Source organism: Chrysemys picta, chromosome 1 (assembly GCF_011386835.1).
Source record: "Chrysemys picta bellii isolate R12L10 chromosome 1, ASM1138683v2, whole genome shotgun sequence".
NCBI lineage: Eukaryota > Metazoa > Chordata > Testudines > Emydidae > Chrysemys > Chrysemys picta.
The window spans coordinates 318,143,217-318,169,906 of record NC_088791.1 but is presented as its reverse complement, the minus strand read 5'-3'; the positions used below and the strand labels follow the sequence as shown (position 1 = coordinate 318,169,906).

General features: G+C 48.4%; 1 protein-coding gene and 1 long non-coding RNA gene across 6 annotated transcripts in view; one reads left to right on the top strand and one right to left on the bottom strand.

The window, feature by feature from the left end:
* The window catches only part of SLC35F2 (solute carrier family 35 member F2), a 36,107-nt gene extending 14,217 nt beyond the window's left edge, over positions 1-21,890 (bottom strand). For 3 of the 5 annotated variants that reach the window (XR_255492.3, XM_005289965.4, XM_024110192.3), the window contains exons 1-4: positions 21,446-21,890; positions 10,210-10,385; positions 9,222-9,349; positions 639-798 (exon numbers count right to left, since the gene is read on the bottom strand). Coding sequence is in view for 4 of the 5 variants with exons in the window: in XM_005289965.4 (XP_005290022.1) it covers positions 639-798; positions 9,222-9,349; positions 10,210-10,385; positions 21,446-21,582 (601 nt within the window). In the remaining variant the exon portion in view is untranslated. Of the gene's footprint in view, positions 1-638; positions 799-9,221; positions 9,350-10,209; positions 10,386-21,084; positions 21,242-21,339 lie in introns of those variants that run through there. The other 2 variants (XM_024110194.3, XM_065581483.1) reach the window with 2 other exon arrangements.
* On the top strand, positions 21,780-26,399 carry LOC135980915 (uncharacterized). The gene is made up of 2 exons (XR_010597848.1): positions 21,780-21,919; positions 25,833-26,399. It is a non-coding gene; the product is annotated as an uncharacterized LOC135980915 (long non-coding RNA).
* The last annotated feature ends 291 nt before the right edge of the window (positions 26,400-26,690 follow it).

Sequence of the window (26,690 nt, the reverse complement as noted above, 5' to 3'; positions counted from 1 at the left end):
ACACCTCCTCCATCCCCAGCATGCCCCTGACACCGACTTCGATGCCACACAGGGATTCCCCTATACAAGCAGTATCTCCAGCTGCAGAGAGCTGCTAGCCTTCTGGCCCCTTCATGCCTTTGGAGTGGTGCAAAAAGATAGCAGCAGGGCTTAATGAACTTGGGCCCAGATCCTCAAAGGTATTTAGGTGCCTAACTCCCAATGAAATCAATGGGACTTAGGCACCTAAATACCTTTGAGAATCTTGGCCTCAGTCTTTGAGGCAGTAGCATTAACCCAGGTCTGCAGGCAAACGGATACCACCATCCCCATAAGTCTGAATACAAGTCCTCAAATACTGTCTTTGGGGAGCGAGGAGCTACTACACTTCAACAAAGGAACCAAAAGTGGAAGTGTTGTTCTCCAGGACAAGGAGAAGAGAATCCTGTAACATATGGCTCCACCCCCATGTCTGCAGTCTGAAAAGACAGAAGTCCTAGAGTTTGGAAGGGTGTTAACCTGAAATAGAGGGTGTCACCCTGGAATAGAGTCAAACCCATTCACCATGAGTTTTCTCTTCTTTTGTCTCCCCTTTGAAAGTAAGAATGTCATGAAACCCATGTCTCCACACTCTTCCCAGATGATAACCAATTCCTTACCTTCACTGTTCTGCCTCCCAGCTAATATGTCTGCACCAACCATAGTTCCCACACCCAACAGACAGACAGCAACAGCTATGAAATGGATGAGTCTGTATCTTGCGCGCAGAATGAACCATGATAGAGCCATCAACACAGGGATCCCAAAGCAGTCCAGCAGCTATGCGTACAAAGAAACAGTTTTTAATTAGAAATCTGCCAAAAAAAAAAAAAATCTTCATTTCACCATCCAGAGGGCAAACATGAATTTCATTCTCCACCAGAGTACATCAGGAGTAAGCCTATGGAAGTCAATGAAGTTACACCAGTGTAAAGCCAGTTTAGGTCAGAGGGGAATCAGGTCCACATTTTGCCATCAAAGCCATTATGTGACTTAGGCAGGAGTGGGTGCTACTGAGTGGAAAGTTTCTCGTATCTATAAACTAAGTGTATTACATTCATGATGGGTCTGCTCACCCCCACTATCGTTAGGAGTGAGAGTGTTGAAAATGTTGCTACTAAGCCCATGTTCCTCCAGGGGCCACTGAACTACTAGAAAGAGGATTTTTGTTTGGATTTAATTTTTTTCCTCTTTTTATGTGGTTTTATTTTGCCACACTAAAGTAGCTAAATCTGGTCATGCTCAACTGGGTTTTTTATTTTTTCCCCTTTTCTACCTTGAATTCTGAACTATGGGCTAGATTCTGATCCCAGTTATACCAGTGAAAATCTAGAGTAAATCCAGTAAAAATAATGGAGTTATTGCAGTTTTGTACTAATGTGACTGAGACCAAATCTGGCCCTGCATTTTTAAGATGGGTTCTGCTGAAAAAAACCCTATGTTTTGGTTAATTTAGTGCTACTGAAAGGAAAGTTGTAAATAATTTTTGAGGGGAACAGTTATCCCATAGCCAGTTTCCAAAACCTACAGTTTCTTCCAGAAAACATCTACAATACAGCAATGCATTATCAGTCCAAAACTCTGTAATATACTCAAAACTGAAAACTGGGTTGCAGCATAAAACAGATTGAATGTAACAGAAAAATAAGTAACACAAGGAACATTGTGCCAATTGTATTATTCATTTTTTATATCTAATTCAGTAAAAACAACAAACACCTTTCCTGTTGGAATTTGCCAGAAACTGGTGTTGACTTTCTAGTCTGCCTCAATGGATGCCATAGAAAGTGAGGGTTAAGGGACTTCAGCCAAATTTAGGTCCAGCTTCCCACAGAGCCCTGTACATTGTGCTTCAAATCACTGAAACTTACCAGAACTAAAACATACATATTAAAAACTGATCTCCTGGAGTCACATCCAAACATAAGTGCCAAATCAATGGAACTTCTCACGTAAGTACCATGATCAAGAGTTAGCCCTCCGTCCTTAATGTTCACTGTTACTTTTTGCCTTTCTAAATACACCATTTCAGTGTTTTATTCTGCATACTCCTGTTACTGAAGTGTGATTACCACTTACAAAAGCAAGGCTGCAAAGTGACTTTTGTTTATTACCCCATGTTTTCACTTGCTCATAACTATACAGAGTATTTCAACTAAAATCAAGACAGCAGAATGAGGAATTGTCACAGGTTAAATCTTAATTGTGCTTCATAAATCACATGCTCGTCTAATCCTGCTATCAGTTTTTTCTCTGTTCCCTGGATTCTCTCCAGTTTGCCCTATTTGAGAAGCCCACAGATGTACAGGGACCTACCAAGGCTGTATTATGAGAACATGTTCTGACATGTATTACCAAACATTCCAATGTAGCATTTGCTTTATGGTAAGAATGAAAACATTTACACTTCCTCTGGCACCACTGAATTCTGCGGTTTTGTCTAGTGTTAAACTAAAGGTGTCATTTATCTGCTGGAACAGCAATGCACATTGTTCTAGATTTCACAGCTCTGTTACTCCATTGCCTGTAATTAAAGGCTATGTTAAGAGTTTACTTTCAGCCCTATGTAGGGAGGTGTTTAACTACCCCATCCCAGGAGGAGTTCCAGAAAGGAATGGTGACTCTGAGGCCTGATCTACATCTAAAACAGGTCAACCTAGCTGTGTCACTCAGTGATGTAAAAATACACAACCCTGAGAGATGTAGCTAAGCTGACCTAGGCCCAGGTATAGACACCGCTAGGTTGATAGAAGAATTCTGCTGTCGACCTAGTTACCCCCTCTCGAGGGAAAAAATCCTTTTGTCATTGTAGCAAATGTCTACACTACAACGCTGCCACAGCACCATAGCTGTGCCACTGTAGCACCTGCAGTATAGACATAGCCTGAGATGTCCCTCTGCATCACAGTTTCCCTTGAGCGAATATTTTTGGGTGGGTGAAGGGAATTTGCTGCAACAGCCCACTTCTACCTTCTGTATATTCCCCCGTCTCATCCAGCTAGTGACATGTAAGAGAGCTTTACCATTGCTCTGTCTAGTCTCTCTCTGCCCCCCTCCAACCCACTTGCTCAGAGAAATGAGCATCAGACACAAAGCTCCGTCTCTTTCCTCCACCATGGACAGACTCACAAGCCCTGCCCAGTCATACAGGCTATACAGCCTTATGTCCAGTTACTCCCCATGCATCTGCTTAGGGATAAATCACAACTAGGCTCCAAGGTGGTTGTCTCCTAGAATGAAGCACTTAAAAGTGACCCGCAAAGGATTTTTTAAAACTGTGTTTGTCCCCTTTTTGGTTCTCAATGATAGATCAAGTCAAAGGGGTTGTGGGGAGAGTGTTTAAGGATGTTTGTTTGTTTTCTGCCTTTTTTTTTTTTTTTAACCTTTAGAAATGTCAGGAATGTAAAATCTTGTCTTCCCTGATTTTGCTGAAAGACCAGCCAGAGCTATTAGGGAATCTATCTGAAATTGCTGAATCTTTAACAAAGCCTCCTCTGCGTGAAATGATAGTCATTGACGTCAAATAGGTTTTACCAAAAAGAAGCAAAAGCAAAGAGTTTTAGACAGTCTGTCTAGAAATGTCCCTTTCACTATTTATAGATAAATGCGGTCACCATTTCACTAGTTTTCTAATCATCAAACAGTCCTCCAGCCCAGACTGAAAAAATCATTTTAAAAATAAAAAACTTTAATAGATTTTTAAGCCCAGAAGGGACCATGAGATGATCTATTCTGACCTCCACAGAATTTCAGCCAGTGATTCCTACATCTAGCCCAATAACGCCAATAACTTGTGGTTGAGCTAGAGCACATCTTTTAGAAAGAGTTCCAATCTTGATTGAAACATCCAAAGGATGGGTAATTTTTCTTGGTAATCTGTTTCAATGGTTAATCACCCTCAGTTTTAAAAAAAAAAAATCTTATTTCCAGTTTGAATTTTTCCAACTTCAACTGGATCTTGTTATGTCTTTATCTGCTAGATTACAAAGCCCTCTAGTATAAGATACCATCTTCTAGCACTAGGATCAGAGAAGGGCAAAGCAGCTGAAGCACAGCAGTGAATCTGGCCCACTGATGTCACTGGGATTACTTATAAGAATAATGGTTCATACACTAGCGCTCTAAGACACCTATGGGGCAGTAGGCAATTGACATTTGGAGTTATTGCTACTAGAACCTCAGCAAACTCTCTGTTGCTGTTCAGTTTTGCCCTCCTTTGTTACAGGGAGGAAAAAAAATGACCCTCCAATTTGATTTACCAGATGTTCTGTCTCCGCTCAGTTTTTGGCCACACTTTATACTAAGGTTTCATTTATAAACAGCTAATAGATGTTTTAATAAATGGTTAGTCAATTATTACAGATTTAGTGATCCCAACAGATCAATAGGTTGCTTATAACCATTATAACACCTTCCACTGATGTGCTTCTGTGACAATGTACCCCATAAGGCTTTATGGGGGGGTGCTCATAAATGTATGTATGATATAACTGGAATAGGGTTTTGCTATATATGCCATGTAATATATCTATGTAAAGGTTATGATCTACTGGTTATGTTCATCCTAGCTGTATGCAGGCACCATTTGTGTGTTCAAAGTTATGAATATTGGCTGTATAATTGCTTGATTTCTAAGTAGCCTTAGTTAGAACATTTGGTCACTTCTTGGGAAAGGAATGTGCAAATTAAGTGCTCAATCAGGAAGCACTTAACAAACAAAAGAGCTTGGAAGACTCCAATCCACATAAGAAGTCTACCTGAGGATGTTCAAGGTAGTACGTGGGTAATGGCTACTACCTGCAAGTCCTGAGTCATGCATGGGCATGTAACTTGCCCATGTGATTCCGAATCTCCATTTTGTGACTGGATTCTACACAGGATGAGGAGGGGGTCTCCACCCACAAGAGAAAGTTTATTTAAACCCCTGGGAGACCCCTCCATTTTATCTTCAGCTTGCTAAAGAACGAGCCTCTCCACCCGCCAGGATACTTGAAGGAACCTGGAACAAAGGACAGTAACTACAGGGGGTGTGAGTGATTGCTGGACCCACGCTAAAAGGAGATTAGTCCGTAGAAGGGAGTATTCTGGAACTGGTGAGGATCTTATCTGTATTTAGTTTGATTAGACATAGATTTGCGCATTTTACTTTATTTTGCTTGGTGACTTACTTTGTTCTGTCTGTTACTGCTTGGAACCACTTAAATCCTACTTTCTGTATTTAATAAAATCACTTTTTCCTTATTAATTAACTCAGAGTATGTATTAATACCTGGGGAAGCAAGCAACTGCAGCTCTCTCCATCAGTGTTATAGAGGGCGAACAATTTATGAGTTTACCCTGCATAAGTTTTATACAGGGTAAAACGGATTTATTTGGGTTTAGACCCCATTGGGAGTTGGGCATCTGAGTGCTAAAGACAAGCACACTTCTGTAAGCTGTTTTCAGGTAAACCTGCAGCTTTGGGGCAAGTAATTCAGACCCTGGGTCTTTGTTGGAGCAGACGGGAGTGTCTGGCTCAGCAAGACAGGGTGCTGGAGTCCTGAGCTGGCAGGGAAAACAGGAGCAGAGGTAGTCTTGGCAAACCAGGTGGCAGCGCCCCGGGGGGGTTTCTGTGATCCAACCCGTCACAGCTTATAAACGTCTATAATAGATAATACTCTTATCTATAACATGTTGATAACATCTATAATTATTCAGAAACCATTTATAAATGGGCCCTTAATATAAAGCGATCTTTCTTTCAATATTGCATATTTTGTGCTGTGAAGTATATGGTCAAACAACTTATTTCAATTATCAGCTCAGCTAGACGATGGCATGAAATTAAAACGTGTCCTTGTTAGAATTCTAATTTCCACTGGTATTGTTTTCACTGTGGCAGGATAAACCATTGCACGTGAGCACCAAAATCCTTTTTTCTTTACTTACTGGGAAATAGCAGTTGCCATCTCAATGTTATCATTGTAAAAATCTACAAGACTCTTCCTTGCAGTGCAAACATCTGCTAAACTAAAGAAAATAGTTTTGTTTTTCCTTTGTTGAAAGTATATGGAAGTTTCCCACTGAGTGGAAGTTTCCCACTGAGAAGAATCATGAGGCTGATCTCAAGCTCCATCGATTCACTGATGCAGAGTATCCTGAACTTGTTTTAAGGGGGCAGCCTACTGGGCCATTTTGTCAAGTAGCCTGTCTCCAGCAGTGACCAGCCTTGGGGAAATCCAGAGCCAGAGATAGGGCTAAACATTATGGCTTGGGCCTCTCTCTGTATTTTAAACACTGCTTTCTCCCTGTCTGGTTCATTCACTGTCACATTCCCAGGTGCAGGACAGACCAGTGAGGGGCTGTGTCACCACCTCACCTGCAAGCTTGGGTGCCTCAAAGTGCTTTGCTGTTGTAGCTCCCAACCTGGGCTGCACACAAACAGCATACATGTCACACCCTGAGTGTCTGTGTATAGCCACAGCCCTGGTCCAGTAACTCTGACCCCAGCAGCCTGTCAGCAACACACCGGTCACACTTTGGCTTCCTTCACCCTTGGTTACTATTTGCAGGGTGGACTCCAACACACTCCCAATCCCAAAATTTCCCAGAAATGTGTGTTCTACACTGTCCAACCCTCTCCTTACTCTTGAGGGAATTCTGCGACAAAAAAAGTAAATATTCTGTGACAAAAATTAAATATTCTGTGCACAGTATTTTAAAATTCTGCATATTGTATTTGTCAAAATAACACAATATAATCACACCATTTTCAATTATTTGCTGACAAGTATTTTGAAATAAATTACCAAAATAATTGAAAATGGAGTGATTATTGTGTTTCTGTGTTATTTTGACAATTAAAATATGCAGAACTTTGCAGAATTTTAATTTTTTAATTTTTTTGTTGCTGAATTCCCTCAAGAGTTCCAGGGTTCTATGTGGCACAATGTGGGTGTGGGCAGCCCGGTGTGGGGTTCTGGGTGCAGGGGGAATGGGACTCTGCAGGGGAGTCCAGGTGATGGTGGTTAGGGTTCGGTGGGGGGACGGAGGACTCCTGATGCAGGGGATGAGGCGTGGCAGGGTTGGAGCTTGGGGGAATCGGTGTGTGTGGGGGGTTCTGGGTGCGAGGGGCTCCTGATGCGGAAGGGGCTCAGAAGGAGGGGCGATACTGGGTGCATGGGTGGGGGGAGGGGTCACTGTACACGGAGCTGCTCCCCCATCCATCCAAACCCCGTGCATCCAGACCCCCCCCCCGCACCCTCCCTCACACCTAACCCTAACCCTGCCCCAGCAGCCAGATTCTCTTCCCCCACACCCCGTGCAGAGCTTCCTGCAGCCAGGGTACAATCTGACCCAGCCCCAGCTGCTCTGTGCAGAGGAGGGAGAGGGGGAAGGAGAACTCCGTCTCGATCCTCTCCCCCACCCCAAGCTGGGACTAGCAGTCTCTGGGTGGCTGGGGCATCCCCAGACCCTCCTCCCCCAGAGATTTACCTCCCCAACACACACACACAGCCCAAAAAGAGCATCTGAGCTGCCAGGGAGGGGTGAGTGAGCACTGGTGCAGCTTCGCTTTGCTTCCCTACAGAAACCATTTTCTGCAAGGAAGCAAAGAGAATGGGGGGAGGGAGCATTCTTCTGCTGCACTGCAGTTGCACAGCATTTCCCCAGGAGTATCTCCTGGACAGTTCAGATATTAAAGGTTTACTGTCCCTATAAAGGGTAAATATTCAACAGTTTGCTACTTTAACTGTAGTTACCAAACAGTTCAATTTATACACAGCACTGGATTGGCTTATTTTTAAAAATAAAACAAGTTCATAATAAAGAAGATAGGATTTTTAAGTGAATTCGGGTACAGGAGATGAAAGTGAAAACATAAATCTAAAAATCTAAAACCTAATCTAGCAAGTTTTTGGTCACGGCTTTGTTTAAGATGGCCTTTCTCACCCACAGTCTTCCAGCAAGATGGTGACTGACCCTTTCCTTGGTCAAGATCTCTCCCGGAGACTCAAAGGCCCTGATTACTTTGTCTCCTTAGGTGAAGAAGAGAGAGAGAACATGAGGTTCTCTGCCCCACTCTTGTATAGTCCAGTGAATCTCTGAAGTGGTTTCTTCTGAAGGTTATCCTCAAACCAAAGTTTAATCAAACAGTAAAGAAGGTGACAGGGAATCTGGGGGTGAAGAAGGTACCATCATCTTCCTTCTCACCTGTGTTTGCTGAAATGCAAATTTTGCTTTGTCTCCTGTCATTTCCTCCCCCTGCTGTCTGGAGGACCCTGTCTACTACTCATGTCACACATTCCTTTGTTTAGGACAGGCCTGTTTAACAACTTCTGCCTGGGCAGGGCTGTGTGGGTTGGAACGTATCCTAATAACACCATACAGGGGGATTTCATAACATTACATATAATATTGCTACAAACATTTCACCACCATGATATTATTGACCAGCCTCATGATACCTCACAAGGCTATTTAGTACTAAGATTATTACAGTGGTGCATAGGGTGTGAATACAGGGGTGCTTTCAGTCACACTCACAAATCTCAATCTCTGCTGGAGCCCTTTAGGGCCAGGCTGTGGCTGACTCCCGTGCAGCTGCTTGAGCAGAAGGATATGAAAGGAACCTTCCCCTTCTCCTCACACTAAGGGGCAGCCACAGCTGCAGTCCTTGCTCCCTGCAGTGCTCCTTGGGATACAAGCCACATCAAAACTAGGTGAAAAGGAACAGGAGGCAGGTGGGGCCACGGCCCAGCTCCCACTCCACACTGGTCAGAAATACTGGTTGGCCATGGATGAGAATGCACCCGCCTGAGTGTCGTGCAACAGGTGTGCCCCACTGTGTTACAATGCTTCCCAGAGCTCCTTGGGGCGGGGACAAGGGCCTTTGCCAGACAAGACACAATCTGGCCCAAATCCTTGTTTTGCACCACCCAGGAAATGAAGCTGTTGTCAGCAAATTCTTAAAAACGCGTTCTATCAAAATAATAGCTGTACTCAAGAGACTTGGCACTGGATACCATGAGCAAATGTTCACTGCTTCCCAGAATTATTACTCATGGCACAGCATGCTCCATTCCCCAGACTGCAGCGAGGACTCCATATATTGACAACCTTTTCCATTTTAAAACGGTTCCATATTTGTACTATAAAATCTTATGTTAGTAACGGATTCAAACAGATTTAAAAGCAGCAAATCAGAAAGGGAAAAGGATCCATACCTGAACGCTTGTTAGGGTTGTGTACTGGTAAGCCTTTACAATTGTGTAATTAGCTTCGACATCCACTACTGCCAACAGAATATACTTCCACCACTTCCTTTTCAGAATTTGCAAAAGGCTGTCACTGCCTGGTTAGAGAAAACTTCAATCAATATACGTTTGTTTCAAAAGGAATGCTGGATATTTATTTCAGAGCTCTTGCTTTTTAAAGTATATCTAATGTGTTTACTGTGTTTGTTTCTAGTTGGCCCATCTGAAGAAAGATAAAGTAGAAACAGAACGCAGCCCACAAACAGGCAATAGAAATGAGTAAAGGCATAGAAAGATTTCCAATTGAAAAGAAACTGACAAGACTAGGGCTGTTTAAAGAGAAGATGAATAAAAAAAGCAGTAGCCTCAGGACTGCTCTAATTTATTCAAAAGGCTGAGCATAGCCCTATATAGCCCAGAATATGGGAAGTGCAAAGGTATCTTAAAGCTGCCTTTGCCATCACATCCTCCCTCTCTTCATTCTTGCCAGAAGTATAGGAATTCAGTAACTGAGAATTAGGTCCACAGACTTCAGTGGGGTTCTGTAAAAGAAAAGGGGTCCACTCGTGCCTGTCTGAAGGCAGGGTCAGGGCCATAAAATTGCCAGCTTCTCGCTATGCTATGACTGATACATTTTGTATATATTTTAAAGTGTTTTTTTTTTAAACAAATTATGAAACAAATAAAACCTCCTTTACTCTCCCCACAATATTCAGGTGCATTCACTCTTCTACAGCCCAATCCTGTTCCTACTGGAGTCACTGGGCATTTTACCATTGATGTCAGTGGGTGCAGGAGTGGACCCCTACTTTTATGATATCTCTCATGGTGTTCAGTTCAGTTCAGTTGGCCCATACTTCACAGAGTGCATGTCTCACTGTTTTAGTGCATTAATATGAAAAGTATGCAAGGAAAACAGTTTTATGAACCAAAATCCCTCCCACAGTATTTCACATACCTCTCCTAAATGCCAACGTTGTTGTATAAACTAGAAGAAGCAAACAATAGTTGATAAAACTTTGTAGCATTGGAGTGTTCACTTTGTACTGTTCTGCTAAATACTGGCTTGCAACAGCAGTCCCACAGATAAACAAGGAAAGTACCTGACCCAGCACAAGTGTTTTCAAAATATGACTGTAAATGTAAAAGAAAAATGTAATTAATTTAGAATTAAACACAAAAATTAATTATCTTAATATTTACAGAGAAAAAGAAGAAGCCATTTCTTAGCTTGGCATCTAGTTCTTTCTTCCACTCCCTTTCATTAGTTCCTCAACTCAAACATGTTGTTGATACCATTTTTTAGCGCACCTCCTACTTACACTTGCACTTGCACTTGGGGCCTTGTCTACACTGGAAGCATTTTCTAACCTCATACAGTCTTGGAACCCATTCAGTAAAAATAGATCAAGCCAACTTAAATCATCTAAAACTGAGTCCATACTATCTCTTTAAATAATTTTAAACTCCGTTTAGCTGAAGTGGTTTTAAAACCAGTCAGAGAATATCTCCAGTGCAGCTAGGTAGTCTGATACCCAGGGCCTGTGGTCTAGTCCTTGCTCTGCACAGAGTTCCTGTGCGACCTAAACTTTCTGTGCCTCAGTTACCCAATCCGTAAAAGAGGGATAATACTTATCTAACTCAAGCCTCCTGAGTGATTTGAAGTGAGCTGAGACCTTTGGAGGGAAGGTGCTACAGAAATGCAAAGTGTTATTATTAGCTGTGGATATTTTTGCTATTTTCCATCACACACCGCTGCAGTTGTTGATGGTGATTAGAATGAACACTTCCTATGCAAGCACTGCTTTAACTCATGCACCTCTTCCTATGCCCAGCTACAAATGGGGAAAGTGTTCTAGCTCACTTTGGTTTTCAAGCATGTTCTCTATTTAATTCAAAGTAGTTTTGAGCTTTGTTGTATTCCTAGACATTCAAAGTTAATATATCAAATTATATTCCTAGCCTAGTTCACAAGCTGGTTATGTTGGTGACGACTCTGTAGGATATCAGATCTCACTCATCACTGCAGTATCTAAGCGCCTTCCAGAAGTGCATTAAGCAACACGACTACACATCTGTCATGTATGGTTTGTTCTCTCTTCCTCTCCCCGGAGACAGAAGCATGCGCAGTGGCGTGCCTTGTTGTGATAAGGGTTTTGTTGTTGTTTTGGTTTTGGGGAGGGCCGGGAGGAGCTAATAAATACACCTGTTGCTACCTGTTTATGTTTGAAAAGGCAAGCTCAAAGAAAGGTACCTTGCACTTGGAGTGGAAGATGGTGAGATTTGTGATGCTCCTTAGTTTCTGGGGGTGTTCATTCCACAATCTCAGATCACGCGGTCTCCTGCACAGATGAGTTTTAGTGCTAAGAACTCTCATGTACCAGAGGAGTGGAGTTATCAGCCACCATCTTTGTCCTGGAGCTTTAGTCAATCTTTTAGATATACTGGCCATGGAGTGCTTTGAGCACAAGGACCAAGACCATGAACTTGATTTGAAATTCTATGATTGCTGAATGCTTGGTGTTGGCAATATTGCAAAGATACAACCAGATTTTCATGTACATCACAAAAAACTGTGGATGTTGAAAATTGTCTGACTATGGGCTTGTCTTCATGGCTGAGCTAACTCGAGTGTTTCCCCAGTAAGGGTATTTCTATAGTCAGAGGTGTGACTGCAGCATGGGTAGACATAGCTAAGCTAGCTTTTATCTAGCTAGTTTGAATCACAAATAACAGTGAAGCCAAAGCAGGTTGGTTGGCAGCACAGATTGTACAAATCCACCCAGGACCCTGGAATGTAACCATGCAGCTAGCCTATGCTGCCAGTTTCACTGTTCTTGTTATTCACGATAGCTATGGCTCAAAGTTAGCTCAGATATGCCTACGTGTGCTGCAGTCACATCTCTGATTGCATTGTAGACATACCCTAACTCAAGTCTCATCCCCACACTAGGGTAGGTCTATGCTGCAAGTGAAGGTGTAATTGTAGCATGAGAAGGCCTATGCCGAAGCCCTGGGCACCACATCTACACTACTACTGGTAGTTGTGCTAGCTATATTAAAGCTTGCATGGGTATGCTTACCTGTGCTTCAATCACATCATCATTTGCTGTGTAGGCATACGGGTACCTCTGAGCTGCAGCTGCAGTACATGTAGATGTCCCAGCATTAGCTGTAAGCTAGCTAGCTCACTAAAAACAGCAGTGAGAGCGTGGGCTTCAGCTTGGGCTAGCAATGCAAGTACATACTCGGGGGGTCAGACAGCCTTGTGCAGCCCACGCTGCCACATCCTCACTGCTATTTTTAGCAAGTTAGTTAGATTAAAGTTCCAGACGTATGGCTGCATGAGCTGTAAATCACACTCATGGCTGCACTGTACACTAACCCAAAGGGTATTTCTATACTGCAGTCACACCGCTGACATGTAGACGTACGCCAGCTAGCATTGAACCAGCTAGCTCGAATAACAATAGCAATGAATCCGCAGCAGCATAGGCTAGCCCAGGGGTCGGCAACCTCTGGCACGCGGCTCGCCAGGGTAAGCACCCTGTCAGGCCGGGCCAGTTTGTTTACTTCCGCGTCGGCAGGTTTGGCTGATCGCGGCTCCCACTGGCCGTGGTTCACCGCTCCAGGCCAATGGGAGCGGCGGGAAGCGGCACAGGTCGAGGGATGTGCTAGCCACGGGTTCCCGCCGCCCCCATTGGCCTGGAGCGGTGAACCGCAGCCAGTGGGAGCCGCGATCGGCCAAACCTGCCGACGCGGCAGGTAAACAAACTGGCCCAGCCCACCAGGGTGCTTACCCTGGCGAGCCACGTGCCAGAGGTTGCCGACCCCTGGGCTAGCCGCTCAACTACATACATACCCAGGGTCCTGGATGGGGTTGTGCAGCCCATGTGGCCACTCAACCTGCTGTGGCTTCACTGCTATTCTTATTCTAGCTCGCTGGATCAAAACCATCTTGGGTATGTCTACTCTATACACTGTAGTGCGGACATACTCAAGAACCCAAAACTGGACTGTATTGGTGCTTTTAACTCAAGTTGGCTGGCCCATCATGGGGTATAGGCGACAGCTCAAGTTACCAAAACTCAGCTGCTGCTAATACAATCATTAATACAATTATTTTGTGTTGTTCTAGTGTCATTTTGCAATTATTTTGCACTCAAGCTAAGCTAATTCAAGAGGAGTTAACTGCAGTGAAGACATAGTTTTAGGGAGTGTCTAAACTGCAGTTGGGAGGTGTAATTCTAGTCTGGGTAGATGTACATGTTCTAGCTAATAGCATGTTAGTGCAGTAAAAATATAAGGGCCTGTCTACATTTGAAATGCTGCAGTGGCATGATGCCTGGTGGCAGTGAAAGTTGTAATCTTGTACCACGCACAACCCATAGGGCCAATGCAAAACAGAGCAGTCATCATAAATGTACAGCAAGCATCCCAACATTATTAGCTCCAATGTCGGTGACATATGCACACATGTGCAGCAAGCATCACACAATTCCTAACAGGCCCCCAAACTGCAGCGCCAGGTTGAGTGCAGTACACCAGAGCGCATTACTCTGTTAAAGTGCTCTTTCAAAGCCTCCCTAAGCCGTATAGCTCCTCGTTGAGCTTGTCTGATAGCCCTTGTGTCTGTGCAGTGTTGTTGTAGCCGTGACGGTCCCAGGATATTAGAGTTTGAACAGCCAGAGACAGGATGCGTGAGGAAATATCTTTTTTTGGTTCAACTTCTGTTGGTGAGAGAGACAAGCTTTCGAGCTTACATAGCTCTCTTCTTCAGGTTTGGGAAACTGAGTGTCATTGCTAAATTCAAGGTTCAACAGATTGTTTAGTATAAGTAGTTACCACATACACCTCTACCCCGATATAACGCGACCCAATATAACACGAATTCGGATATAACGCAGTAAAGCAGAGCTCCGGGAGGGCGGGGCTGCGCACTCCGGTGGATCAAAACAAGTTCAATATAACGCAGTTTCATCTATAACGCTGTAAGATTTTTTGGCTCCCGAGGACAGCATTATATCAGGGTAGAGGTGTATTTCAAGGAACCACTCAAAGTGAAATGGCCTGTTAAGGCCACTCCAGTCATAGGAAGAAAAGGAAGGGGGGCGGGAGGGAAAGCAGCTGGATGGGTGTTGTATGTAGGTTATAGATTGTTGTAATAAGCCATAAATCCAGTGTCTCTATTGAGTCCATGATTTTTAGGGCATGTCTGCAGAGAAAAGAAAAGCCCGTAGCTGGCCCATGCCATCCGACTCAGGCTCAGGCTGCGGGGCTGTTTCATTGCTGTGTAGACTTCTGGGCTCTGGCTGGAGCCCAGGCTCTAGGACCCTGCAGGGTGGGGCTATGTGGAAGGAGCTAATGAGAAGGAAGCTCACCTGACAGAAAACAGGCAGGGCTTCCATATATCTAGGAGGCTCGAAATAGTGTGGAAAGGCAATAGGGAAGAAGCCTGAAGTCCCGCTCCCTGAGGTGAGGGAGAAGGAAGAGAAGAAGCAGAAGAAGAGAAAAAGAGTAGTCCAGCAGTGACATCAGTAAGGTCAGGAAAGCTGCAGGCCTTGACTGCTTGGTAAAGGGTCCTTGGTAGATTCCTCTACAAACCACTGCAGAGTGGTACTGTTTGGGGCAATGAATTAGAAGGCTGCCTGGGTCAATGCAGGAGTGACAGGGACAGGGCAGCGGACGTGAGGACTGCCTAATGCCACTTGAACAGAAGAGACTTTGAAGGACTTTACCCTGGAAGGGGAAACCGCTGAGTGACCTGGCCAGAGGACTGAGTCACGAAGAGGCAGCAGCACCTCCTAGAGCGAGAGAGGGGCTGCACACTGGAGAAAGACAGTGGACAGTGGAAGGAAGGGGCATTGGCCTGGCAGACCTAATCGCCAGAACCACAAGGAGGAGGCACCGTTCAGTGGTGAATAGAGCCCCCATCACAGGTCCTCATCAAGTATGGGTTGTAGCTGTGGGATGGTAGGTGACAACAAGGTGACAATAAAACCCCCTCCAACTACACAACCCTCGTTGTCACGTCCCACTGTCACGGTCATTCTGCACCTGCTGAGTTGGTAGTAAAATCTTTCCTTGGTACACGGCTGGTACACGGCTTCATGAGCCCAGGGTGTAAGGAGTAGGTTGCGTCCCCCCAAAGATCACTACTGGCAGTTCAACATTGCCAGTGGTAAAATCCACCAATTAGCAGAGAAGGTCCCTGCTTGTAGCTATCTGAATGATGCAAGCATCATGCAGCTTCCCTGACCAGCCAACATTGATGGCAATGAAGTAAATTCCAGGTGATCCAACAGCACTTGCATAACCATAGAAAACTAATCCTTTCTGTCGATGTACCCTGTGGCAAGGTGCTCTGGGGCCAAACTAGAGATATGCATGCCGTCTATTGCTCCATCCACAATGTTCTGCACATTGCTGAAAGTCACCATCCTGCGTAGCAGGAGACTATTAACGGCCCTACACATCTGCATCACAAAGGCCTTCACTGTGGATTTTCCCACTCCAAAATGACTCCCACTGAGAGGTAGCAATCCACCATTGCAAGTGTCCAGTGTGATTGCCACTTGCTTCTGCACTATCAGAGTTGCTCCCAGTTTGGTGTCCCTGAGTTGGAAGGCTGGGGCAAGCTCAGTGCACAGATCCAGGAATACGATCTTGCACAGCCAAAGGTTCTGCAGCCACTGCCCATCATTCCAAACCTGCATTACAATGCCATCCCACCAGTCGGTGCTCATTTCTTGAACCCAGAAGCAGCGCTCCACTGTCTGCAGATGCTCTGTGAATGCCACCAACACCCATGAATTGGTTCTCGCTATGTCCCATGGCAATTTGTCCTCAAAGAAATGGTCATGTTCCCTGCAGTTCTTGCGGCTCTACAAATACCAGAGGATCGTGCCTCCTGTGCTTGCAATGCTCACGACAATAGTGCAGAGCTGTGCAGGCTCCATGCTTCTGTCAGAGATGGCAGACAGCAACAAGCCCCACATGGGCTTGTGGGAAATTGAAAACAGGTGCGAAAATTATGGGATAGCGATATTATGGGATGGAGAACATGGCTTTATGGGAAGTTGAACCCTTGATCCCAGTCACTCCTGCCCAACTCACTTATGCCCAAGACAACATGCTGAACAGTGGTGGGCTGCTCACTGGAATACCCACGATGCAGCACCGCACTGTGCATCGACACAAGCAGTCCTGATGAGTACACACAGTGCCAATGCAAGGAGCCAAGTCTGCACGCACACAAGCAATATGCTAACTGCAGCGGTTGTATGCTAGCGTAACTTGCATCAACCAAACATTGTAGTGTAGACAGGGCCTTAAGTGTAGACACATGCACAACTGGGTTGATGCAAGGCATACATCGACCTAACTTGGTAATGCAGACGAGGCCTAAGTGTGGCCGCTATGGCTCAGGTGGTGGCTCAGTTTAGCTGCTCAAGTACATACCTAGGATCTCCGACAGGACTGTACTCTGGACGCTAGACCAAGCCACTGCTCATGCTGCCATGTCAACACTGCTGTTTTTAGCACTCTAGTTCAATCAGAACTAGGACATGCACATCTACCCAACATGGGAATTACACCTCCTAGCTGCTGTGTAGACGTACCCGCTGACTAGCGACTAAGCTTATGTGAACCCTTGTAACAGCCAGGCAGCTGTAACTTAAAGCAGTTTTTAGTTGTTGTGAGGCTAAATTAATTTAAAAGGTCTACACTCAAGATAAATTATATAAAAAATACATTTTCTTATTCAAGAGCTCTGTACCTGAGCATATTTCAGTCAGATCTGCTGGCGTGAGTGCTAATAATAAATCTTACTACTTTTTATTTTTGTTAGCCCTGCACAGCTAGCGTGAGGTAGATTCTATTCCTTCTAGTGACACTTCAACAGAGTTGTTTGGTGTCACCTATGCAAACCTACTGAAAGTTAATGGCATTGCAGAGGTGTCACTGAGGGTCTTTGTTACTGCTGATAATGTATGAAAAAGAAACAGATTGCAGGCTGCGAGTGCAGAACTGGCAGATATAAAAAAAGTAAGCTGAGCATATTTAACACAGAAGTTATTAGACACCAGTAAATATGGAGCCCAACAATGCCTTTTTACAGAAATACTTTTCAGAATAGAAGTGCATTTAATGTTAGTAAAGTGTATTAAGAGCCTTGAGATAAAAGTCCAAAATAGCATATGAATTATTATTACAGTTCCCAAAATGGCTCTCTGAGAGTAGATGGCTCTGCATGCATACATTTCAGGGTATACATACTGCCTTTCACAACTTTGGCCAAAATTCAGCCATAGGAACAAAGAAAACATTCCCTCCCCCCTTTTTTAAGATCCCGCTACTTAGCTGGCTCTCAGAGAACAATCCTGCATTGGCAGTGAGATTGCGCACCACTGATCTAGGCTCACTATGAGGTGTGCCTCTCTGGGCACGGAGGAATGTTTGGGGCGTTGAACAGCGATGTCAGACGGCTCATGCCAGCCCCCACAGGGGGTCGGGAATGGAGTGCCACCTCCTTCCCCAACTCACCTCAGCAGGCCACCCATGCCGATTTCTGCTCCCACCAGCCTCCACGCCCAGCACTGGCTCTGCCCCCACAGACTATCAGACGGGCCCTCCCCCATCCTGAAAACCCAAGAGGAGAGAGGTATTGGCCCTGCCCTTGAGATGCAGCCTGGCAACAATATAGAAGCAGCATGCTGCGGAGGAAGCCTTGACTGTGCAGTAATGGGGGGTCACGGACAGCTTCCATTAATGATAAGGGGGGGGCCCCATGCGACTGGAAAAGTTTGCGCGTCACTGGCCTAGCTGACCTAACAGACTTAAAAAGAACAGGAGTACTTGTGGCACCTAAGAGACTAACAAATTTATTTGAGCATAAGCTTTCGTGAAACCTAACAGACCTTGTCCACCTCTAACTAATTCTAGAGCTGGTTAATTTTTTTTTCCATATGAAGACTTTTTTTATTGTTAACAATTAATTCTTCTTTACATCGGAAATTTTTAGAAAAAATTTTTTTTACAAACTTTCTGGGGGCTTTTTCATTTTCACAAAATTGGAAAAGGAAAAATTTAGTCTCAGTAATGTTATTTATGATTTATTTATTTTCCCCTTCCTTTTCCTTCCTCTTCTCTCTTTCCCCTTTTTTCTGTGGAAAATGGAAAAAGGGGTGAAGATGAGGGGCAATTAAAATGTGAGAAAAGTGGGAAGGGAGAGGAAAAAAGAGCCCCAAAACATTCAAAAAATTGTAAACCAAAAATTTCTTATAAAAATTTGAATGAAAAATCTGAAGTAATTTTCAGTCCATAGGTTCTGAAAAGGAACTTTTGTTATTCATCATGTTTGTGAATATTTTGAAAGAATATGAGTTCCTTTTCTATACCCATGGAACAAAAACAACTTCCAATATTTTAGTGAAGATTTTTTTCCCATTTGTGTTTTCAACCAGATACTAATACTCTCCAATACTAAGCTTGTCTCAGCTGAAGTCAGTCTCCGGACATTGAGATGCAGAAGAGATTGTAGTCTTGAGTTTTGTCCAATGCTAGACAACAGCTAAAAGGATCCTCATTGAGAGACTTGACTCTTAGAAACCTCTCTTGGCATCCTGGCCCATGATGCTACAAAGCTGTAAAAAATGTTCCTACTATGCTGTGGTTCTGGGATACAGACAGATAGCTGGGGGATATAGGCCCGATTCTGCAAGGTACAAAGCAGTCTGGCCCCAATCCAGCAAAACATTTAGGTTCAAATTTTTAAAAGGTATTTAGGCTTTGCTGTACTCAGCATTGCAATGCCTCACTGATTTAAGAGCCTTAAGCACCTACTTAAATGAAAGCATATGAGTAGTTTTTCAGTTTAAAGTTAAACATATACTTACAGGCTTTGCCGGACCAGGGCGAGCACATTCCACATCTTTACAGGACCAAAGTCACACAGGGAGAGTTAAAAAGCAACCTTTCATAGGGATGCTTCATTTAAGGCAGTGGTCACCAGCCGGTCGATCACGATTGACTGGTCAATCCTAGAGGATCTCCCAGTCAATCGCGATCTCTGGTGGAGAAGCGGGGCTGCCGCTAAGGCTCCCTGCCTGCCCTGGCCAGCAAGGCCCCGGGCAGGGGTCTCCCCACAAATGCTGCTCCTGCCTGCAAGCACCGCCCCCGCAGCTCCCATTGGCCCGGAACGGGGAGTTGTGGTGCTTGCAGAGAGAAGCAGCATGCGGCACCACGTGCCCGCCGCAGGGGCGCATTGGCCCCTTCCAGGAGCAGCGTGGGGACAGGGTAGGTGGGGAGCCTGCCTTAGAGGTAGCCATGGGACACCGGGAGCTCCATAAGTGTTGCCCTGGCGGGAGGCCGCACCCCAAACGCCAGCCCTGAGCCCCCTCCCAGAGACAGCACCCTGAACCGCCTCCTGCATCCTGAACCCCCTCCTGCACCCCAGCTCTGAGCCCCCCCTGAGCTAGCACCCCATACCTCCTCCTGCACCCCAAGCCCCAGCCCTGACCCCACTCCCAAAGCCAGCACCCTGTACCCCCTCCTGCACCCCAACACTGCCCAGCCCTGACCCCCCTTCCCAGAGCCAGCACCCCATGCCCCCTCCTGTACCCCAATCCCCCTGCCCCAGCCCTAACCCCCCTTCCAGAGTCAGCATCCCATGCCCCCTCTACACCCCTACACTCTGCCCCAGCCCGGAGTCCCCTTCTGCACCCAAACTCCCTCTGAGCCCACACCCTGCACCCCCTCCTGCACCCCAACACTCTGTCCCAGCCTGGAGACTCCTCCTGCACCCAAACTTCCTCCCAGAGCTTGCACCCCTCACCCCCTCCACACCCCAACCCCCTGCCCCAGGCTCAGCTAAGAGCCTGCACCCTGCCCCAGCTCAGTGAAAATGAGTGAGGGTGGGAGAGAGCAAGCAACAGGGGCCGAGGGGGTGGAGTGAGCAGGACAGGGCTTTCTTTGGGGAAGGGGCGGGGAGACCCTGGGTTGCCCTTAAATTCAAAAAGTGATCATGGGTGTAAAAAGGTTGGTGACCACTGATTTAAGGGTATGTGTGACTATCCCCTACCTAGACTTCACTGCTGCAGGTTTTTAAAAGGCAGAAAGATGGATGGGAGATTACCTCATGCTTCCCTTCCTCCAGTTTATCCACAGGACACAAAGCATGAAATCCCGAGCCCATTAAAATCAATGGGAGCTTTACCAATAATGTAAATGAGGTCAGGATTGCAGCCAAGGTGAACAGAGTGAATCTCTTCCCTATTCAGGTCACTAGCTCTGCCCTGCCCCTCGTTCCCAAAAGATTGATACTACCTTACAGAGATACCAAATAGGGATGAGTGAAGGAGTCAAAGGGGACCCATAAAGGGTTGCCACTCAAGCATTCATCCCCCTGGTACTGACTTCTTCATCGTAATCCCACAAACTGCAAACTCTGTTCATGAGCCATTAGCGGGCCCCCAATTCAGCTTTAGAGCCTGCAGAATATCATCCCACATGCCAGACCCAGGTTCGGTTGCACCCTGGGGCTGTTTTGTTGCAAAGGGGCGGCAAGGTGCCAAAACAGGATCCTATTGTCCATCCTGTTCGCATGTGGCAACACCAGTTGGGTGCACAATAAAGTGGCTGGTAGATCAGGGAAAGGGGGCACGTTTGCTATGAAGCTGGGGACACCGATTTAATTGCAAAAGCTACCTAATACCGTGCTCTTCTGTAGCACCTTCCACCCGAGGATCTCCATTTTACACCATCCCTGGGAGGTGAGGGGGAGTAGTGTTATCCCCGGTAAGATTAAATGAGCTGCCTACAAACCACACACCAGGTCAGCGGCCTCCTGACCCCTGATCCTGCAATTCACTCTCAGGCTCCTTCTCCACCTCCCAAGCAGTCCCGGAGCTGAGCCGCTATTACCCCGGTGCTAGGGGCTTTCCCGGAGAAACACGTGTGAACGCCCCACGCAGCCCACACGCGCTGGTAGCTGGGCACAGGCAGGGGTCTGCTCTCAGTGGGGTAGCCCTCAGGGGAGGGAGGGGGGATTAGGGCATCCCTTCCGGGAAGGGAGCTTCCCGCTTACCCATGTGCTGATCACACGTGGCTCAGCCTCCGCTGGGCTCCTCCGGGTAGCAGCAGGGCAGAGACACGCGGCAAGTCCGCCGCCCGCCTCGGCCCTTTGTACTCACCAGGTGCAAAGTTTATCTTTGATCCCGAGCAAGAGGCTGAAGGACGATCTCAGAGGCGCTGCTGCAGTCGCGGCAGCTGCTGCAGTTTCCGACGGTGCCCGCGGGCAGGGGGCATCCTCGGGACCAGCCACTTCCATTTGGAGCCAGACGCCGCCGAGCAGCTGCTGTCTAGAGAGCTGGGTGGGAGGCGAGCGCAGACAGAGGAGAGGAAGGAGGTGGGAGGGCGGTGCTAGCGCGCGGCTTCTTCGCTGGCTCAGCTGCTCGGCAAACTCTGTCTCCTGTGCTGGTGGCTTCCTCAGCAAATCATTAACAGTCAGCAGACAAGACCCAAACAATCCAGTCAAGATCGCACGCTGGCATCCCTCTCCGGGGCTGTAACCTGCTCCAGGATGGGGGAGAGACCTCTGCTCTGCTCTCCTGGCTGATCTGGGGAGCTGCCAGCTCGTCACTCATTCCCTCCTTCTCTACCTGCAGGTGAGGTTGCACAATGATGTTAGTTCTAGTTTTTCCCCTCCCAGGTGTCTTTGTGGCAGAGGAGGCCATGCCCCAGATCTCTGGGATTTCTCACTCAGAATGGATTTGTTGTGCTCCCCTATTTGCAAGAGGCAAACACTTAAATCTGATTTCAGAGTGGTAGCCGTGTTAGTCTGTATCAGCAAAAAAAAACGGGTACTTGTGGCACCTTAGAGACTGGCACTCCTCATTCTTTTTATTAAATCAGACTTGCAGTGAATCAGAGCTGCTTTCCCAAGGCCTGATTCTCTTCCAATCTTACACTAGTTTTACACCAGTGTAACTCTTGACGTCTATGGGGTTTCTTCTGATTTCCATCATTTTAAGTGATGGGAAAGTCAGTCCCTTCGTTATTTTGAGCGCATAATAGATCTGTGGGTAGTTTAGAGACTGCAAACCAGGTCTTTAGCTGGTGTCAATCAGCATGGCCCAGAGTTTCCTTTTCAAAATGTTGAACAAATCAGGAAGGTCACTGGCTGAATCACATTCATTGACACAATCTGAAAGGGTGAACTGCCAGAGAACAAGCAAGATTGTGAATATCTGGAATGTACACATGCCAAAGAGATGCTTTAACATGAATCCAGTCACCCCAAGGAAAAGTTGGAAGATCCAAAAGGGAGAGTGAATAATTTCTCTCTCTGTTTGGTTGACTACCTTCCTTTAGAATGATTTTTAGATAGCCCTTATTATACCTTTCTAGGGGGAAAGTACCTAGTGTGACTATGGCCTGGTCTACACTAGGCGTTTATGTCGAAGTTAGCGCCGTTACATCGAATTAACCCTGCACCCGTCCACACTGCGATGCTATTTAGTTCGACATAGAGGTCTCTTTAATTCGACTTCTGTACTCCTCCCCGACGAGGGGAGTAGCGCTAAATTCGACATGGCCATGTCGAATTAGGCTAGGTGTGGATGGAAATCGACGCTAATAGCTCCGGGAGCCAGGGCCGGCTTTAGGCCGATTCAGCCGATTCGGCTGAATTGGGCCCCGCGCCAAGAGGGCCCCGCGCTGCAGCTGTTCACCCCGCCCCCAGCTCACTTCCCCCTCCTCCCCTGCCCTGCACGCCCCGCCCCCTCCCCTGCTTCCCGCGAATCAGAGGTTCGCGGGAAGTCTGAGACTAAGCAGCAGGGGCGGGCCGGCCGGCAGCACGAGGTAAGCTGGGGTGGGGGCGGGAGAAGGGCTCCGGGGAGGCGCGGCCCGTTCCCGCAGGCCCCAGCACGGCCCCCGTGGCCCGGCTCCGGCCCGGTCCCTGCGGCTCGGGCCCCCCTGTCCCCCCCCGCGGCGCGGCCCGGCCCCCCTGCGGCGCGGCTCGGCTCGGGGGCCCCCCTGCGGCGCGGCTGGGCTCGGGGCCCCCCGGCCCCCCTGCGGCGCGGCTGGGCTCGGGGTCCCCCCCGGCGGCGCGGCGCGGCTCGGCTCGGGCCCCCCGGCCCCCCCCCGGCGGCGCGGCGCGGCGGGGCTCGGGTCCCCCCCGGCCCCCCTGCGGCGCGGCTCGGCTTGGGGCCCCCCTGGCGGCGCGGCTCGGGGCCCCCCCGGCCCTCCTGCGGCGCGGCGCGGCTGGGCTCGGGTCCCCCCCGGCCCCCCTGCGGCGCGGCTGGGCTCGGGGCCCCCCCGGCCCCCCCGGCGGCGCGGCACGGCTGGGCTCGGGGCCCCCCCGGCCCCCCTGCGGCGCGGCTGGGCTCGGGGCCCCCCCCCGGCGGCGCGGCTCGGCTCGGAGCCCCCCCGGCCCCCCCCCCCGGCGGTGCGGCTCGGGCCCCCCCGGCCCCCCTGCGGCGCGGCGCGGCTGGGCTCTGGTCCCCCCCGGCCCCCCTGCGGCGCGGCTGGGCTCGGGCCCCCCCCCGCCCCCCTGCGGCGCGGCTGGGCTCGGGGCCCCCCCGGCCCCCCCGGCAGCGCGACGCGGCTGGGCTCGGGTCCCCCCCGGCCCCCCTGCAGCGCGGCTGGGCTCGGGCCCCCCCGGCCCCCCTGCGGCGCGGCTGGGCTCGGGGCCCCCCCAGCCCCCCCGGCGGTGCGGCTCGGGCCCCCCCCCCCCCCGGCGGCGCGGCTCGGGTCCTGGGGGCGGGGCTTGCAGCAAGCCCCGCCCCCAGGAATCGGGCCCCGCTCTTGCTAAAGCCGGCCCTGCCGGGAGCTATTCCACAGTGCACCACTCTGTTGACGCTCTGGACAGCAGTGCGAGCTCGGATGCTCTGACCAGCCACACAGGAAAAGCCTCGGGAAAATTTGAATTGGAATTCCTTTTCCTGTCTGGCCAGTTTGAATTTCATTTCCTGTCTGGACATCGTGGCGAGCACAGCAGCACTGGCAACGATGCAGAGCTCTCCAGCAGTGATGGCCGTGCAGTCTGTGAATAGAAAGAGGGCCCCAGCATGGACTGATCGGGAAGTCTTGGATCTCATCGCTGTGTGGGGCGATGAGTCCGTGCTTTCTGAGCTGCGATCCAAAAGAAGGAATGCAAAGATCTACGAGAAGATCTCTAAAGCCATGGCAGAGAGAGGATACAGCCGGGATGCAACGCAGTGCCGCGTGAAAATCAAGGAGCTGAGACAAGGCTACCAGAAGACCAAAGAGGCAAACGGACGCTCCGGATCCCATCCCCAGACATCCCGTTTCTACGAGGCACTGCATTCCATCCTCAGTGCGGCCGCCACCACTACCCCACCAGTGACCGTGGACTCTGAGGATGGGATAGTGTCCACGGCCGGTTCCTCGGACATGTTAGGGGACGGGGAATGAGGAAGGAGATGAGGAGGGCGAGGCAGTCGGCAGCGTTCACAACGCTGATTTCCCCGACAGCCAGGATCTCTTCATCACCCTTACAGAGATCCCCTACGAAGCGTCCCCAGCCGTTACCCCGGACACAGAATCTGGGGAAGGATCAGCCAGTAAGTGTTGTAAACATCTAAACATTTATTTTTAACAAAACAGGAATATTAACAATTAAAAGAATGGGTTGTTCATGATTAGTGTGCCCTAGGCGCTTAACGGTTTAGTCATGGGCAGTGCAAGTTTTGAAAAAAAATCTAGCAATGTCCGGTTTTCAGTGATTGTCCTGCACAAGCCGCTCTACTGTTTATTCCCTGCTACTGCAGCTACAGTAAAATGCGGTCTATATGTCCGGGGATAGAGCAGTAATCCTCCTGGGACATCTCGATGAAGCTCTCCTGGAGGTAATTTGAAAGCCGTTGCATGAGGTTCCTGGGGAGAGCGGCCTTATTGGGTCCTCTGAAATACGACACGTTGCCGCGCCACGAGACTATCAAGTACTCGGGAATCATTGCTCTGCACAGCAGGGCGGCATACGGCCCTGGTCTTTGGAGGCTTTCCCGGAGCATTCTCTGTCTGTCGCTCTCAGAGATCCTCATCAGGGTGATGTCGCCCATGGTGACCTGCTTTGAATTAGGTAGGGGAATGTTAGTGTTGGGACTGCTTTCACGTTCCTTTACAGAACTGTAACTGCTGGTTTGTAGCCACGCGGTGGAGGCGGGAGAGGGGCAGCCGAAAGGGATCGTTCCCGGGGACAGCCGCGAGGGGGTGGGACAGGGGCAGAGTTCCCGCTTGCCGGATTGCTGGCAGCAGGAACTGACATTGCTTTAAATGGGAAATGAGGCCAGTGGTAATATAAAAGTTTTAAACTGCCACAAGTGTACGGCTTACCATGTCTGCCTGCAACAGAAATTCCGTTGTCCTGCCCCGCTTCTCAAATGTGCTGTGCAAGACCCCAGGCACTGAATGCGAAGGCCGAGAATTCGACCTTGTGCTGAGTGTGCATGTGATAGGTGCTGTGCATGGTCTTGTTCACAGAGAAAGACTATGTTCTTTGTTCACAACTACATTTATCTTTCTGAGGAATTCACTCCCTTTTTCCCATTCCCACAGCCACATCTGCGACTGTCTCACAACCTAGCCTGGAATCACACTCCCAGAGGCTAGCGCGGATTAGGCGTAGGAAGAAGAGGACACGGGAGGACATGTTCTCTGAGCTTATGTCCTGTTCCCAAGCCCAGGCAGCACAGCAGACCCAGTGGCGGGAGAACTTGACCCGAATGCACCAAGCCAACATGGATCGGGAGGAGAGGTGGCGGCAGGAAGACCAGCAGGCGACTCAAACGCTGCTTGGACTACTGAGGGAGCAAACGGACACGCTCCGGCGCCTTGTGGATGTTCTGCAGGAACGGAGGCAGGAGGACAGAGCCCCGCTGCAGTCCATCTCTAACCGCCCTCCCCCGCCACCAAGTCCCATACCCACTTCACCCAAAGTGCAAAGAAGGAGAGGCGGCAGAGTCCCTGCTAACTCTCACTCCACCCCTGCAGAGAGCTCTAGTAGCAGAAGGCTCTCATTTCCCAAAATTTGAAAAGTTCTTTCCTTCCCGCCTGACACAAGCCCCCGTCCAAGTTTCACCTCCCAATGCCATGTGTAGTTGATAATAAAAAATACGTTTCTGTTAACTACTGTTTCAATCATGTTCTTTTGGAGGAGGAGGGGAAAGGGGGTTGGTAATTGGACAGGACAGTCACCTTTGGCAGGGTACATAGTCGGGGACAGGCACAGCAGCCGGGCACATACACAGTGCAGTGATGCAGTGACTAGTTACCCTGGTTAGTCTGGGAGGTTGTTTTCATGTTATGTTGGGGGGGGGGTTGCTCTGTGACTTTGTGGCGGGGGAGGGCAGTTACAGATCTTAAGCGCCGGTCCTTAGGCAGGATCACAGAGCCACACAGCAGGGGATCTGTAAC